Raw genomic sequence first — 14014 nt, 5'->3', positions numbered from 1 at the left:
GGCGATGACGTCAGAGCGCGGCCACCCTCGCACGTTTGTTTTAAAAGCCTCCGCTGTCCTCAGGTGCGCATCCCGTCTCCAAGTACCTCGGCACGATTGATCATCGCTACAACTGTTTGTTCCAAGACGCCGCCTGGAGGGATCTGTTCCACAAGACGGAGGCTCCCGTAATCGGTGGGCTGTTGCTTGCAAACAACACACACGCACTTGGGTTTTGGTCACTTTTCCTCACAAGTTACAATTTTAATACACGTTTAATATTCCACAGCTCCCACCTTTTTCCAAATGTTATGGTTTAATCAGAAATTTCATTGTATTTTATTGGGATCTTATGTAACCAACGGAAACCGGCTCATAAATGTTACGTTCTAAGGAAAATGCATAAAGTTTTTAACAAATAAAAATCTGAAACGTGTAATGTAGATTTATGTTCTGTGCTCTGATGCTACTAAAAAAAATCAACTGTCTCCAAAAGTCATAAAATTGGAATAATTTTTGTGAGAAAACCAATTTCTTGGTCGAATGACGATAATTTCTTTTTTTCTTTTTTGGGGGGATATTAGCACAAATTCTCAATTATTCTTTCTAGTTTTTATACAACTGACTTTGGCAAAACATTACAAAACTTACTTTGGTTTAGCCAGATATTAGTTTAGTTACCAATTTAATTTCATTTAGTTTATGTAATTTTGCTAAATAGTGGGGTTTTTTTTGGGGGGTTTTTCTTTTTATTGATTTTCATAACTTTATGTAAACAACAGAATTAAACAAAAACAACCCACCCCATAACAACATGGAGCACTGCAATGTCCACATAAAAAAAAAACCCAAAACAAACAATAAAAAACAAAACATACATTCAGCCCACGTACACAAAATACAGTAATCATGATTCAAAGTCACAACTGTCAGACAGCCAAATGAGTGAATCGAGTGACGATAATTTCAAAGCTAAATGGCTTTGAATAATTGTGGGCCTAGCAGTACAATGCTTTGTTTTGTCACCAAAGCATATTCAAGTGTTGGAACGGCCCAGTCAAAGTCCAGACCTAAATCCAACCGAGAGCCTTGGCAGCACCGACTGTGGCTTCCAGTCTGAGTACACTTCAAAATCAACTTTAAGCGAGAAATAGGAGTTTGTTTTACGTAAATAATAATTTCTTGAAATTGATGAAAAAAAGTATTTTGTTATAAATAAAATAAGCTGTAAATGGAACAAGTATGTTTTCATCAATATTAAGGAACTACTGATTTAAACAAGCTCTTATTTCTTGCTGGAAACTTACTTGTAAGTTAGTTTTGTCTTATTTCAATAGATTTACACTAAAAACGAGACAAAAATATTTGGTAAGATTTTGTGTTTTCTTTTTAGTTCAGGTGATCCAGCTTAAATAAATTGGTTGAATGGAATTCGATTAAGTTTATCCAAGTCAATTTATTACGTTTCTTTAGTAGTTAAGGTAAACTAACCTAAGTAACGTAAGTTTGACAAACTTCATTGAGTTACTCTTGACCAATTACTACATTTTTTTTTTTTTTAAGTTGGAGCTGCATTCTCTTTTTTTCCAGTGAATTTGACTAATTTGTTGCAGCAAAACATAATTCTGCAAAGTATTAAGGGGGAATGAAAACCAACCCTTTATGTCTTTCCATCAGTTAAAATGGGAGTTTGTGGTTTTTAGGTCACAAAACAAAATGAAAACATTCCCAGACTTTGAATAACTCTGCAGCGCATGTTTTTGTTTTTTCTTCTTTGGGCCGGGGGCAGAGGGTTGCGTTCAGACACTAATCACCATCCATGTGCAGTTCAGGAGAGTTTTGACGTGGTGTCAAGGGTCACGCAGTACATGGAGGGAGCAAACGGAGCCCACCAGCTCCCCATCGCCGAGGCCATGCTCACTTACAAGCAGAAAAGGTTTGTTTTTGTTTTTGATTTCAGCCTCATTTCATTTTAAGAGTCCGCTGTCACTGATTTATTATGTCTTTGGGAGCTAAGAAAAGGTTTTTAAAAAATCCTACTAATGTTTTAAGTACTTACTCTTAACAAGTGGTTCTAATGTTGAACTCATTCTGTTTTCAAAAGGGGGGCAAAAAGCATTAACAGCAGTGGTTATACTGTCAAAACATGTATTTTTATACCAGATGGAAAAATCCTGCTGGTAGATAAGACAGCTAACAGTTAAATTGACCAAAATGTCCTTTTAAAATAAATAAATATATATATATATATATATATATATATATATATATATATATATATATCAATGGCTTACCATTCAAACTGCTCTTTGGAAACAAAATTAAGTAATTATCTCACTACTGGTATGGGGCTTGCAGACAGTCCTTTGCAAAGTTATTGATACACCTTGAAATGTTTTGCATTTTTACAACTTACAGCCACAAAACCGCGTACATTTTTGGGGATTTTATGTGAAAGACCAACACCAAGCATGATTGTAAAATAAAAGGACATTTTTAATCTATTAAATAATAACCTAACAAGTGTGGCACGTGTATCCAGTCCGCCCTTAGTAAATGCTTTCTAGTACTTACAGGAAGTTTTAATGGCAGTTCATCTCCACCATCGTCTCTTGGGACTTTTTTTTTTTTTTTTTGTGACAAAATAGTTCAAGCTTTGACTGGACCATTCTAACAAATGATCATGTAATTCATTTGCAAAACCATATTTGGGCTACCATTAACGTTTCACGCCGTTGTGCTGGTCTAACACATACAGTTTGAGAAAAGTACCATGAAGATTGCAATTGAAACATAAAAAAAAATGCTAAACACTTTAAGGCGTGTGAATACTTTCTGAAGACACTGTAGGTAAGCAGTATTCTGTGTGAGCATCTGTCTCTTATCCATCAATGTGTGCGTGTGAATAACATCTGTTCTGCTGTATGTTTTCTTTTTTTTTTGTTTGTTTGTTTTCAAAGGAAAAAGAGCTTTCATTTTGATTTTGCCGTAAGGTATTGTGGTCGATTGAGTTTGTTTCTTGCATAGACTGGTGATTCATGTGCTTTCTGTGTGCCAGTGTCATTTCCCTTTGACCCACGTCTGCCTCTGTTGGAGCTTGCCCCCTTCACAGCTGCCTGAAAAGTGGCTTTTATTCCCCAACACCTTGAGATTTGATTCTGAAGTAAATTCCCCATAACCCTTCAAAATGAAACAGCTATACATCCACGTTTAGATAGCGGTTTTTTTGCAGATTGTTGCACTGTAAAGTTAAAAACAGTTGGGTAAAAACAACCTGGGTCTGAGTTGATCTAACACAACAGAGTTGGATTAGAATCAGCGTACGAGGTTTTATTTCTTCGGTCAAAAAACAACGTTAAAGCTTCCACAGGAAGAGAGTTGAAAAGCATAACCCTTATATAAACAAGCTCATTTGGGATCATCAAACCTTTCTGAGTTTCCCTCCGGTCTCTTCTCTGACAGGAAAAGTTACACAATGAGCTGAAATGGCTTCTCTAATGGCCAGCTACTGAGGAAATGCATGAAACTGCATCGTGTTTCAGGTTTTCGAAATATGATGCAGCGTTTTCTCTGTGTGTATACACTGAGATAAAATCACACGCCTTTCTTTTCCCCCTCTGTCTGACATCAAATCTAACCAAATTTTTCCCTGCTTTAGTTTTGGTTAAATTGTCATTATCCTTTCATCACGTTCTTCAGTGTCGGATGTTTTCACGTTTGAGTGTGTTCTAAGTTGAGACATTGTCAACCCGTAAAAAGGAAACTGGAAAAAGCTAAATAAGTTCTGGACTAACATGGACTGAAAGGCCGCTCGGAGAGGAAGAAGCCATTACTCTGAAAGCAACGCAAGAGAACCAGATTATGCTTTACAGATTCCCCCAGGGTCAAAAACCCAACATTTTTGGGTACATGTCTTGTAGTTTGAAACTACAATTGAAATGTTTTGCCATAATGGCCATCACTATATTCAGAAGGAAAGGGAAGGATGCTTGAAAGCCTAAGAACACCATCCTGAACATGAAATGCAGGGGCGGCAGCAGTATACAGTGTTTTGGAGCGACTGGTGCGCTAAAGAAAAAGTAGATTGAAAAATGTGGATGGAAAATAATTTAAATACTGAGCGACATCTCAAGAAATCAGCCAGGAAGTTAGACGTAGCACAAATAGGTTTTCCAAATGGACGATGATTCTTATTGTTTACAGAACACTGAAGCCGGTGTTTGATAGCGGCCCCAACAAAGTCCAAGAAAACGAGTTGGCAGAGCTAAAAGCGTTTGTTTGACGAAGATGAAGAACCCGACTCTGTTCTTCTAGTTCAGTCTGGAGGAATGAACCAAAATGCCAACAAGTTACTGAGAGAAACTCTTGGAGGGGACCAGACAGGTTTGAGTCCTGCAGCTCAAATGTTACCATGTGAAATTATTTTTGGTAAAAAGTGTAATCTGGTTAATGTCAAACAATGAGAGTGAAAAATAAGAACTGTTTTTTTTTGTTGTTTTGTTTTTTAACAGTAAATGTAAATATCTGGTTTCAACTGTAGCTGGCTTTAAAGGAGCATTATGGGAAACTGATAGTCTTATTAAAACTGTTCCTACTTTTTTATATTGAGCTTAGATAAAGTAACTGTATCTTTGGGTTTGTTGGAACCATTAGAGTTTTTTTAGATTCCAGCCTTTTATCTGTTCATAAAAATGATGAAGTAACAGTTTCATTAGGCTCTTTATTCTCTGCTTCGTAGCCCACTGCGTAAATAGTTGTGGAATGCTGTGAGAAATACCAGAACCAAGTGGATGTACAAATCTGTAAATGAGAATCATGGGTTTTGAAAAAACAAAGAAGTTTGTGCTGATAAGGTGGCAGGAGGCCAAACTGTGTTCCCTTTCATTCTTCCACACAGACTCATGACTGTGGTTCTATTTCTAAGGTCCATGCATCATTTTAATTGATGAAACAATAATGAAGCACAAATTTTTATATATATATATATATATATATATATATATATATATATATATATATATATATATATATATATTTTTTTTTTTTTTCATTAGAAAATGAGATTTTTTTTTTTTGTCATTTAGAAATGAATCAAATTTTCTGATTGTACACTTCTGTATTTATCTTCTCTGGGGATTTATTCTCCATCAATTAACAAAGTAATTTCTCATAAATCAGCCAGATAAATACAGTTCCATCTCCCAAATGAAAATATCTTAGATAAGAGTTTATCAGCTGCATGAAATACATCAAATACCTCCTCAGTTTCTGTTTAATTCTACTGAAAAGAAACACTTTTGATGCATGGGCCTTCTGGCTGTTTATGTCTGTCTGTTAATTGTCCATTTAAATGTAGGGAAACATGCACATTGTCAGCGAACGTCTTTATGTGTTGATGCTTCATTCGGTCATATAATTACGGATTTTGTCATGTCCAAGCAGCATGTCTAGCAAAGCACTCAAATCAATAGCCCTCCTATTATTTTTCTGGCTATAAAACAATGTTGCCGTATTTTTTCAAATAATCTACACAAGGCCACAGCGTAATAATTCTCCTGAAATAGTGTGTCAGCTGTGTGAGGCTACAGCTGATAGTAGTTAGCATCGCTAGCATTACTAAAACAGCCAGAAACTGTTTGCTGTAGAAACTTTCCTGTTGTCCGCTAAATGTTTTGCTCGGTTTGTGTTGAAGTTAGCCATCAAGCCAACATAATAATCATAGCATTTAAGCTAACTTTAGCTTTTTGGCTAAATTTGACTTAAGGCTAAAGTAATATTACTTTTTGTTGAAGATACCCAACATGCTAGCGTAAGCCAACATGTTAATGATACCATTTTAGCGATCTAGAGACGTATTCTAGTAAATTCAGTTTACTTTCTGTATTTTTTAACAAATCAAAAACAAAAGTAGCTCAATTTCAATCTTCAGTTATCAACAGCTAATTCACATAGTGTGGCTGTCATTGTGGCATAATAACAATCGCTGGTTAGGATAGATCAAGCTAATCGGTGTCTGATTCTGCTTACCAGTCGATTTCAAGTTATACCTTTATGAAAAGCTTTTTTTTTCTCTCTTTTTTATTTTTTATTTACAATTTAAGTCTAAATAAAAGCTTTTGCACCAAAACTGAAGATAGTTTCCTTTAAAGGTAATTAAGAGATGTATTTCAACTCAGCTCACAGAGGCTTTGCGAAACAAATAAATTTGAAGAATCACTCCTATGTTCTTTGAGGTAATTGTTTGAAAATAATAAACTGACTTAAGAGAAGAAAATACCCACATCTGTTCCTTTCTGAATAAAGCCAAATGAGAGGAAAGCTCAAACTTTAGACAAATAATAGCTTAATCCACCTGCATACGTAACTTTTAACCATTAAACACACAAGAAGTTGTTCACTCCATCATGAAAAGCTCACGCAAAGCGAGACGGGACTCCGTCTCTCTTATACCAGGCAGCCATTTTGCCTGTGTTTCTCTGGCTGCTCTGAAGCTGACTGCAGTAGGAATGTGTTGGATAAAATCCCTCCGTCTTTAGACCCTCTTTTCTCTCTCTCTCTCTCTCTCCCCCCGCCTGCCTCTGTAGTCACTCTGTTTCTTCCCTGGGGGGGCGATGGCAGGTTTCTTCAAGGCAAGAGCAGCAACTTTACGCATCATCAAACCACTTCACATTCAGAAAACGCAAAAGCTACAATTCAGCTGCGCTTCATCCTGCTATTTTTCTGGGCGTTGCCGGGAAAATAGCTCTTACCGTAGCGTGGTTATGCACTACCGCCAACAGGCAGTGCATGGACTCAGACAGGTTTTTGGATTTAGGTTGGTGCTCTTCCTTCTTCTTCCTTGCGATGCTTTATTCCCACCTTATGAACTTGCTGCCTCCTGAATGCCTACCTGATCGGGCGATCTTTTCTGTCTCGGCCGTGATTCTATCGCTTTACTTCATGCCACAAACTGGCCGGAGGCTTGCATGTTCTTCTGCTCTCTGCCCGTCCTGCTACAGTTTATTTTCAACTTAAATCTGTAGTAAAGTAAGAAAAAAATGGCAGCATGCGCGCCAGGGCTTTGCATTCCACATGATCTCTGCAATGTTAATTATCGTAGTTTCAGATATCAATCATTTGGTATCAGTATAAAAGTCAGCATTCATCGCTAGATGTTAATGCCGACCGATGTAGACGTAGACTCTCTTAATTGGAACCTTTTGTAGTAAATTAATTTCCACAGCCAAGTTTTAGTTGCACATTTTTTCTCTTTCATCATCAGACCGAATGTTTTTGCTCCTACTAATTGTTAACTCTCTTCACCAGCCCTAATGAGGACTCCTGTCAGAAGTTCATCCCATTTATTGGGGTAAGTAGGAAAGCCGTGCCCTGGCTTTCTTTGTCTGGATTTGTCCAATGGGAAGTTGAATTTATTGCCGTGCAAAGTTACCCGTTACCTGAAAACCTCCTTTTCTTCCCCCTGGTCCTCCATTGTTGTTTAGATGGTGAAAGTTGGCATTGTAGAGCAAACATCTGCAGCGTCAGGCAAGTACTTGTTACAACATTATTTAAAGCAACATCTTTTGGAACGGCTGCATAATAAACCTACAAGTGGACAAATGAAACATGTAATATGTTTATTAGCTTCATCTAAACTCTGTTCAGGGCCTTATGAGCAAGCTCTAAGAGACACAATTTTTTGATTTTTTCTTCTTTTAAGTTTTCCGTCTATTTTAGCCACATATGTGATAAAGGCCAGTGCTGTTCAAAGTTTGGCCCCTGGCTTTGTAATGCACCCAAATCTTACAGTGACTTTCACTCAGAAGCAGATTAGGCTGTTCCCAGATCAACTTTTAATTAATTAATTAATACAGAAAGCTTTTCCAAATCCTGAACTCTTCTAAATTAGTTTTTAAACCATAGTATTATGGAGAATCGACTTTTTCTAGATTTACATTATGTTATAAAGTTATTCCCTCGTCAAAAACACACCTGGAGTGTTGTCTGGATTCTTTCATGCATGTTTGAGAAATCCTTTAATCTCCGTGGCAACCATTCACCGAGCAAAACGCCCGGGTGGAACTAGCTCCGCCTTCGAGGACGAAACTCCTCCTCAGAGCTGCAGTTTCTGAGCTTCTGCTTCACACAGCAGCTCTCTGCCTCTCGGCTCCCACAGACTAGCCAGCGGCAATTAGCAAACACCTGCTGGAACTGAGCATCTGGTGAGATCATTATAGGAACTACTTCTCAGTGCAACGCTGGTAAAAACGTTGTTAAAGGATTAATAGAGGAGCCGTGTTGTGATGACGTCTTGAAGGGGAATTTTTAGAGACAGAGGCCCAACTTCAGTGTTTTAAATTAGGAAGTAAAATTTCTTTTAAGTTGTACTTGAGAATATATATAATATATATATATATATATGGCATTTTTATAACAATTGAAAGCAACACAGTTACTTGATTGTGCTATAAAATCAGTATGTGCCTGAAAAATACATAAAACTTCCCCTTTAAGGTTGTAAAAAAGTTACGCTTTCAGAACTGCTAAAAGCTGTTTTAACGAGATAACAAGGGGAAAAAAAAGTGCCAAAGTAATAAAATCCCTAATTAAATAAGCTGTCCAACTGTGCATTATTTTAACAACAGCTTTCCTTTTCAGGAGACTCTGATGATGCAGCACCTCTGGGCTCGTCTCTGCTCTCCTCCACTCCTCCTCAAGTATCCCCCGCTTTTAAAGAGGCTTCGCCAACACCGCCTCCTTCTCCCTCCATCAACACCAGCTTCTGTGCTCTCAGGTTTAGAATTAATTGAGCAATCTTTCAGTGTCTGCTTTAGTAAAAATAAAAATAAAAGCTGGTTTACATAAAGCTGCCTGTTTCTCAGCAGTTCCAGCAGCCAGGCGGAGCTGATGGGCCTTCAGGTAGATTACTGGGTGGCTCCGACAGAAAGGAAGAAAGATGTGGAGAAGCGGGACTCCTCCTCCAAAAACACTTTGAAGTGCAATTTCCGCTCGCTGCAGGTCAGCCGGCTTCCACCGGGGGGCGCAGAGCCAAGCCCCCAGCCCACCATGTCTATGACTGTCGTAACCAAGGAGAAAAATAAGAAGGGTGTGTCTCTTATTTCTTATTTTTAAATTAACATTTTGATTAAACGATGCTCAAAATCAGGTCTTTTACTTCAAATGTTACGTTTTAAGCCTTGCAGAGAGCAAACAGACTCTGAATGCCTCTGTTACTAACTGCTGTGACCTTCTGACAGTCATGTTTCTGCCGAAGAAGAGCAAAGACAAGGAGGTAGAGTCGAAGAGTCAAGTGATCGAAGGCATCAGTCGCCTCATCTGCGCTGCCAAACACCAGCAAACCATGCTGAGAGGTGGGATTATCTTTTGTTGCTTTTCTTTTTATTGTTACTTAAAAATTGTGGAGTACTCATGACTTTTACAAATTCAGAACAAACTTAGAAAGTCCAGAGAATATTTACTTATATTTATCTAGCAAGATCAGGAGTATCTAGTTTATATGCTTTAGATCAACATTATTAGATCATTTTTCTTCTTTTGCAGTTTATTTTGTTTGTATTTCCTTTTTAAAACATGTAAAGCACTTTGAAATGCCTTGTTGCTGAAAATGTGCTACACAAATAAAGTTACCCCTTACCTTTTATTTTTTAAATTGTTTTTAAGAAAGGGCCAGTTAAATCATACAACATATTCCAGGGCTGTCTGAAGTGTGGCCCGGCACAAAAAAAGGAATAAAATAATTGTCAAAATTATTTTATTCGGCCCTTGAACACAAATCCAGATTGATTTAAAAACAGAAACCAATTGATGGCCCAAAAGTGGAAATTGTCTCTTGTTTTTTGTTGTTGTTTTTTTTAAGCTCTTTTTATGGCTTTTATGATACAGGTTTTGTTTGTTGTATCGATTCCAAAAGGAAATTAAATATTCAAAAATAAAATGTTGTGGCCAGTTAGTAGTTTAAATCTTCCAGTGTCCAGTAGCGTACGTAAAATTCTTGTTGTAAACCATTAAGAACAGTTTTTATGTCATTAAATAACCATCTCAAACAGAGCTGTGCAGCTGCTGTTTGTGATTATGGTACTTTATTGTTTAAACTAATAACCTGGAGAGAAATAGAAGAGACGTTTTAGACCAATAAATTGTATTTTAAGGTGCAACTATGTTACTTACTCAAAACTGTTTTCTAACAAGATACTTTCTGTCTTGTTTCTAGGAACTCTTTATGGACACTGTACAGATAGAACTAGATTGTTTTTCACTCTAAAACAAATTGAAAAACAACAACAACAACTAAAATACATCCCAAAATATGTTTGCTTTATTTATGGCCGGTTTTGTGTCTTCTCCACAGTGCTGATTGATGGAGTCGAGTGGAACGATGTCAAGTTTTTCCAGTTAGCAGCTCAATGGTCCTCACATGTCAAACACTTCCCCGTCGGGATTTTTGGGCACAATAAGGGCCCGTACTAGCAGCACCTCGAAAAGAGACTGAAACAAGGACGACCGCCCCCGTTGACCCCGGTGCCAAGATTTTAACCCCCTGCCTCCTTCATTTTACTCCGCTGTCTTAAGTTAAACTGCCGCTCTCCACTGTTGCATTTGTCCGATTATTTAATATTCCAGGGTTTTTTTTTGTGTTTTTGTTTTTTTTATTTATGTAAAGCTGCCAGGTGAAAATGACTTTACCCTGCTTAAAAAAGCTGCTGATGTTTTGTAGAGCTTTGAGAAAAATAGTCTTCATAAAAGGCTTTTAACCTTTAACATGTTGAGTGAGTCATCAGGTAGGACCTGTTTTATTTTTTTGCTGTTGTTTTATTTAATGTTTGTGTTTTTTTAAGGTTTGTATTAAACCAGCAAAATTATTACAGTACATAAAACACACACACACAAAAACACAAGAGAAGCTGCCATGGAATGAAATTCTCTTACTTTCAGTTCAGGTTTTATCCCCAGGTTTTCCTTGCCGAGAAGTAAAAAAATAAATAAAACAAAATAACTCGAGTAGATGTAAAATCAGTGAATTGAGCTGTCATTGTTCAGATATTTTCTTTCACGTCATACAAACTTCTGTATTTTGTATTTCTCGCTCTAAAAATTAACTCAAAACATGTCAAGTGTTAGAAACAAAAATCATTTAAAAAAAAAGGAATTCATTAACATTTAAAAGGTAACGAACAAATATCTGGCTAAGAGGCTTCAAGTGCCAGCTAGAAACCTCCCAGCCACCAGGGGGCAGCAAGTACTCACAAAGAATGAGCCTGAAACAATTCCTAAGGTCCCATGCAACTTTGGGCCCGCTGTGGAATCAATATTATTGGCAGCTAATTAGCTTAGCATGGCATAAAGGCTCTAAAGAAATTCCAAACTGGTAAATTTTTAAAATTTGCTTTAGAAAGTTCTGAAGTTTAACCTTATGTTAATTACACAGCCACTGGCTACAAATACTCTGCTACGGCCAGAAGTAAACATCCTTCCACCATATTGGACTCGCATTGGACGTGACCTAGAAATATGAAGGTTTGATGTAATTGGTGAAATTGGAAGATTCCTAATTTACTGTGGCATAAATTCTCATCTGACTGAACATGGGTGTACGTTGGAAAATGTCTGACTATTCCTCTGAGTTTTTCTTGTTAACGGGAATTAGTTGTAGAAAGACCTATCTTTACCTCTAAGCTGTTTAATCCACCTTCAAGGGAAAGTTAAGATTTTTTGTAATAAAGTTCTGTAAAGTATCTGTCATATACCAGTTAGTTTTTAGAAAAGAAAATACATTTGCAGGACATAAAACGCTAGCTAGGTGACCAGACGAGCCCCTTGTTTAAGCTGATTTTGTCCATTTAAGCAACCCAAACTGTTATAAAGTACTGCGCTTTATTAGGGAATTTTAAAATTACATTAGCAAAAACTACCAGCTTTACTAATCTGTTGGTTTAGTTAATCTTGGTCTAACAAGTTAAATTTTATTTGTTTTTAAATGGGACAATGCAGGTCAATGAACATCTAGTGTACATGTAAATATATGAGTTTATAGCCGAGTGCATAAGTTCCCTTTAGTCAAAAACATTCACTCTTGCTTGATGCTCTGGGTCGTAGGTTCTCCATTTTAAAATGTAATATTTGTTATTGTCAAACACTTAAATTTTAGTTTTAATCTCAGCACAGGACATGTTTTAATACATGTATGGTCCTGCATGCTCTGTGAAACTGTAATCTGGTTTTTAATTTAATCTTTAGAATATTCCTCCTTCCCCACTGAGTGACCTTTCAGCTCATGGTCACAATTTGTTTTGCTCGTTCTGCTCCACATTTTTCCACAAATAGCCTCGCTGATTTCTTCAAGTATTTCAGTAATGACCCAGCAGCGTGTTTGAAGTACACTTTTAAAAACACATCCACAAGCGTTACCTCCAAGTAACCTATCAGAAGCTTAAAAACCGGTGACCTCATCACTTAAGCTCTTCCGAGATATTTAAAGGCGTTGTAAACTTAATGTAAGTAAGTTGTGGAGTTGTATCCTTTACATTTTCGGTTTGATTTGTTTGAAATAACTAAAATCAGCCAAAACAGGGGATCCTATTGGACTAGCTGCTATCTTCTCTGAGGATACAGTCACAAAACTTCACTTTGAAAAATCTGAACTATCCCTTTAAGACCAGCACTCCTTCGCACTGCGTAGCTTTTTGCTGAAAGCAAAGACTTTGATTGTTTTAGGGGTTTTCTGTGGCCAAAGCGAGTTTGTTCGTCACCGCTCTCAGCCTGTGTGCTCTGCTACTTTATAACGTTGAGATGAATGTATCAAAAGGCTACCTTACTGCAGCGCTTCTCAATTCCAGTCCTCAGTTCCCCCACCGCGCTGCATGTTTTAGATGTGCCTCTGTTCCAGAACAGCTGATTCAAATGCTTGCGTGACCATCAAGCGCTGGAGACGCCTGTTATTCACCCACAGATTCAATCCAGGTGTGTGGCAGAAGGGAAACACCTAAAACACGCAGGGCAGGGCGGGGGCGGGGGTGAGGACCGGAAGTGAGAAACACTGCCTTGCTGTAAAGCACTTTTAAACGTTTGTGTAATTTAGATTAGCGTAAAATCACTCTTCCCTCCGGGAACCTGCAGGTGTACAGTCGGCTGGCCGCTATGCTGAGCAGCAGCAGCATCGTCATATATATATATATGCAAAGCTAGCCAAGCCGCTGTACTATTAACACATTAATAGGCTCAGTTTGGGGCCTAAATGGAGTATTGTAGAGTTTAGTTCAAATATTCTAAGTTTAGAGCAGATTGTGTACGTAGTGAATGTCTGAAGCTTCTCTTCGCGTTCAGCTGTGCGTCAAACACACTTTTTGCCCACAAATTGTTACTAGAAGTTTGATCGTAACCCTTATCATTTGCTTAATAAGTGCCTAAATTGCATAATTTGACAAATCAGTATAAGTAAGAATCCCTGCCAACTATGGTAAAACGGTGCTGAGTCCGGGCCCAAGAGAAATTAAATAAACTCCGACACACACAAATAGTTACGTCTGTCCACGTGTGCGATGCTAAATCGCATTCTAGCCACTTGGCTATAAGTAAAATAAACCCCTAATGTTGAGGAAAACCTTGGTTGTTTCTTCTTATCTGTGTAAAATCTATTTTTATTTTAAGTGTCTCAGAGAAAGCTTCTCAAGACTGAAAGTTGCTTAAAGACTACCACTGTAATCCCAAAAATTGGGAATAATAAAACTACTATACACACTAAAATCTACTTCTTGTTTCCTTCGTTTCAGCGACTGTTATACACTCTGGGGATTTTATGTAATTCATCTGCCCAGCCATTATCTGAACATGTAGGGTCGCAGAGGTTTTATGTAATAATTTTCTTTAAAAAGTGGTAAAATAAGCAGTGTACCACACCATAATTTGAAAAGCAGACGCTGACAAAATATGACTCCTGACTGTAAGGAGCTCAATGAAGTGTTGCAGCTAAAAACATCAACGTCTTTAATTGGGATTTTATGTGATAGATCAATAAAGGTTAGTGTGTTCAAAATCCTTT

At 37.5% G+C, this 14014-nt stretch overlaps 1 protein-coding gene across 13 annotated transcripts in view; it reads left to right on the top strand.

The window, feature by feature from the left end:
* Positions 1-13719, top strand: part of pacs2 (phosphofurin acidic cluster sorting protein 2) — a 66341-nt gene extending 52622 nt beyond the window's left edge. For 7 of the 13 annotated variants that reach the window (XM_044142283.1, XM_044142280.1, XM_044142278.1 and 4 more), the window contains 9 exons: positions 64-174; positions 1807-1915; positions 2940-2972; positions 7285-7327; positions 7461-7503; positions 8617-8752; positions 8841-9064; positions 9216-9329; positions 10328-13719. In XM_044142283.1, coding sequence (XP_043998218.1) covers positions 64-174; positions 1807-1915; positions 2940-2972; positions 7285-7327; positions 7461-7503; positions 8617-8752; positions 8841-9064; positions 9216-9329; positions 10328-10446 — 932 coding nt within the window. In that variant the 3' untranslated portion in view covers positions 10447-13719. The remainder of the gene's footprint in view (positions 1-63; positions 175-1806; positions 1916-2939; positions 2973-7284; positions 7328-7460; positions 7504-8616; positions 8753-8840; positions 9065-9215; positions 9330-10327) is intronic. The other 6 variants (XM_044142291.1, XM_044142279.1, XM_044142290.1 and 3 more) reach the window with 3 other exon arrangements.
* Positions 13720-14014: the final 295 nt, after the last annotated feature.

Source organism: Gambusia affinis, linkage group LG16, assembly GCF_019740435.1.
Source record: "Gambusia affinis linkage group LG16, SWU_Gaff_1.0, whole genome shotgun sequence".
NCBI classification, from domain to species: domain Eukaryota; kingdom Metazoa; phylum Chordata; class Actinopteri; order Cyprinodontiformes; family Poeciliidae; genus Gambusia; species Gambusia affinis.
This window is presented reverse-complemented; position numbering and strand designations above follow the sequence as displayed.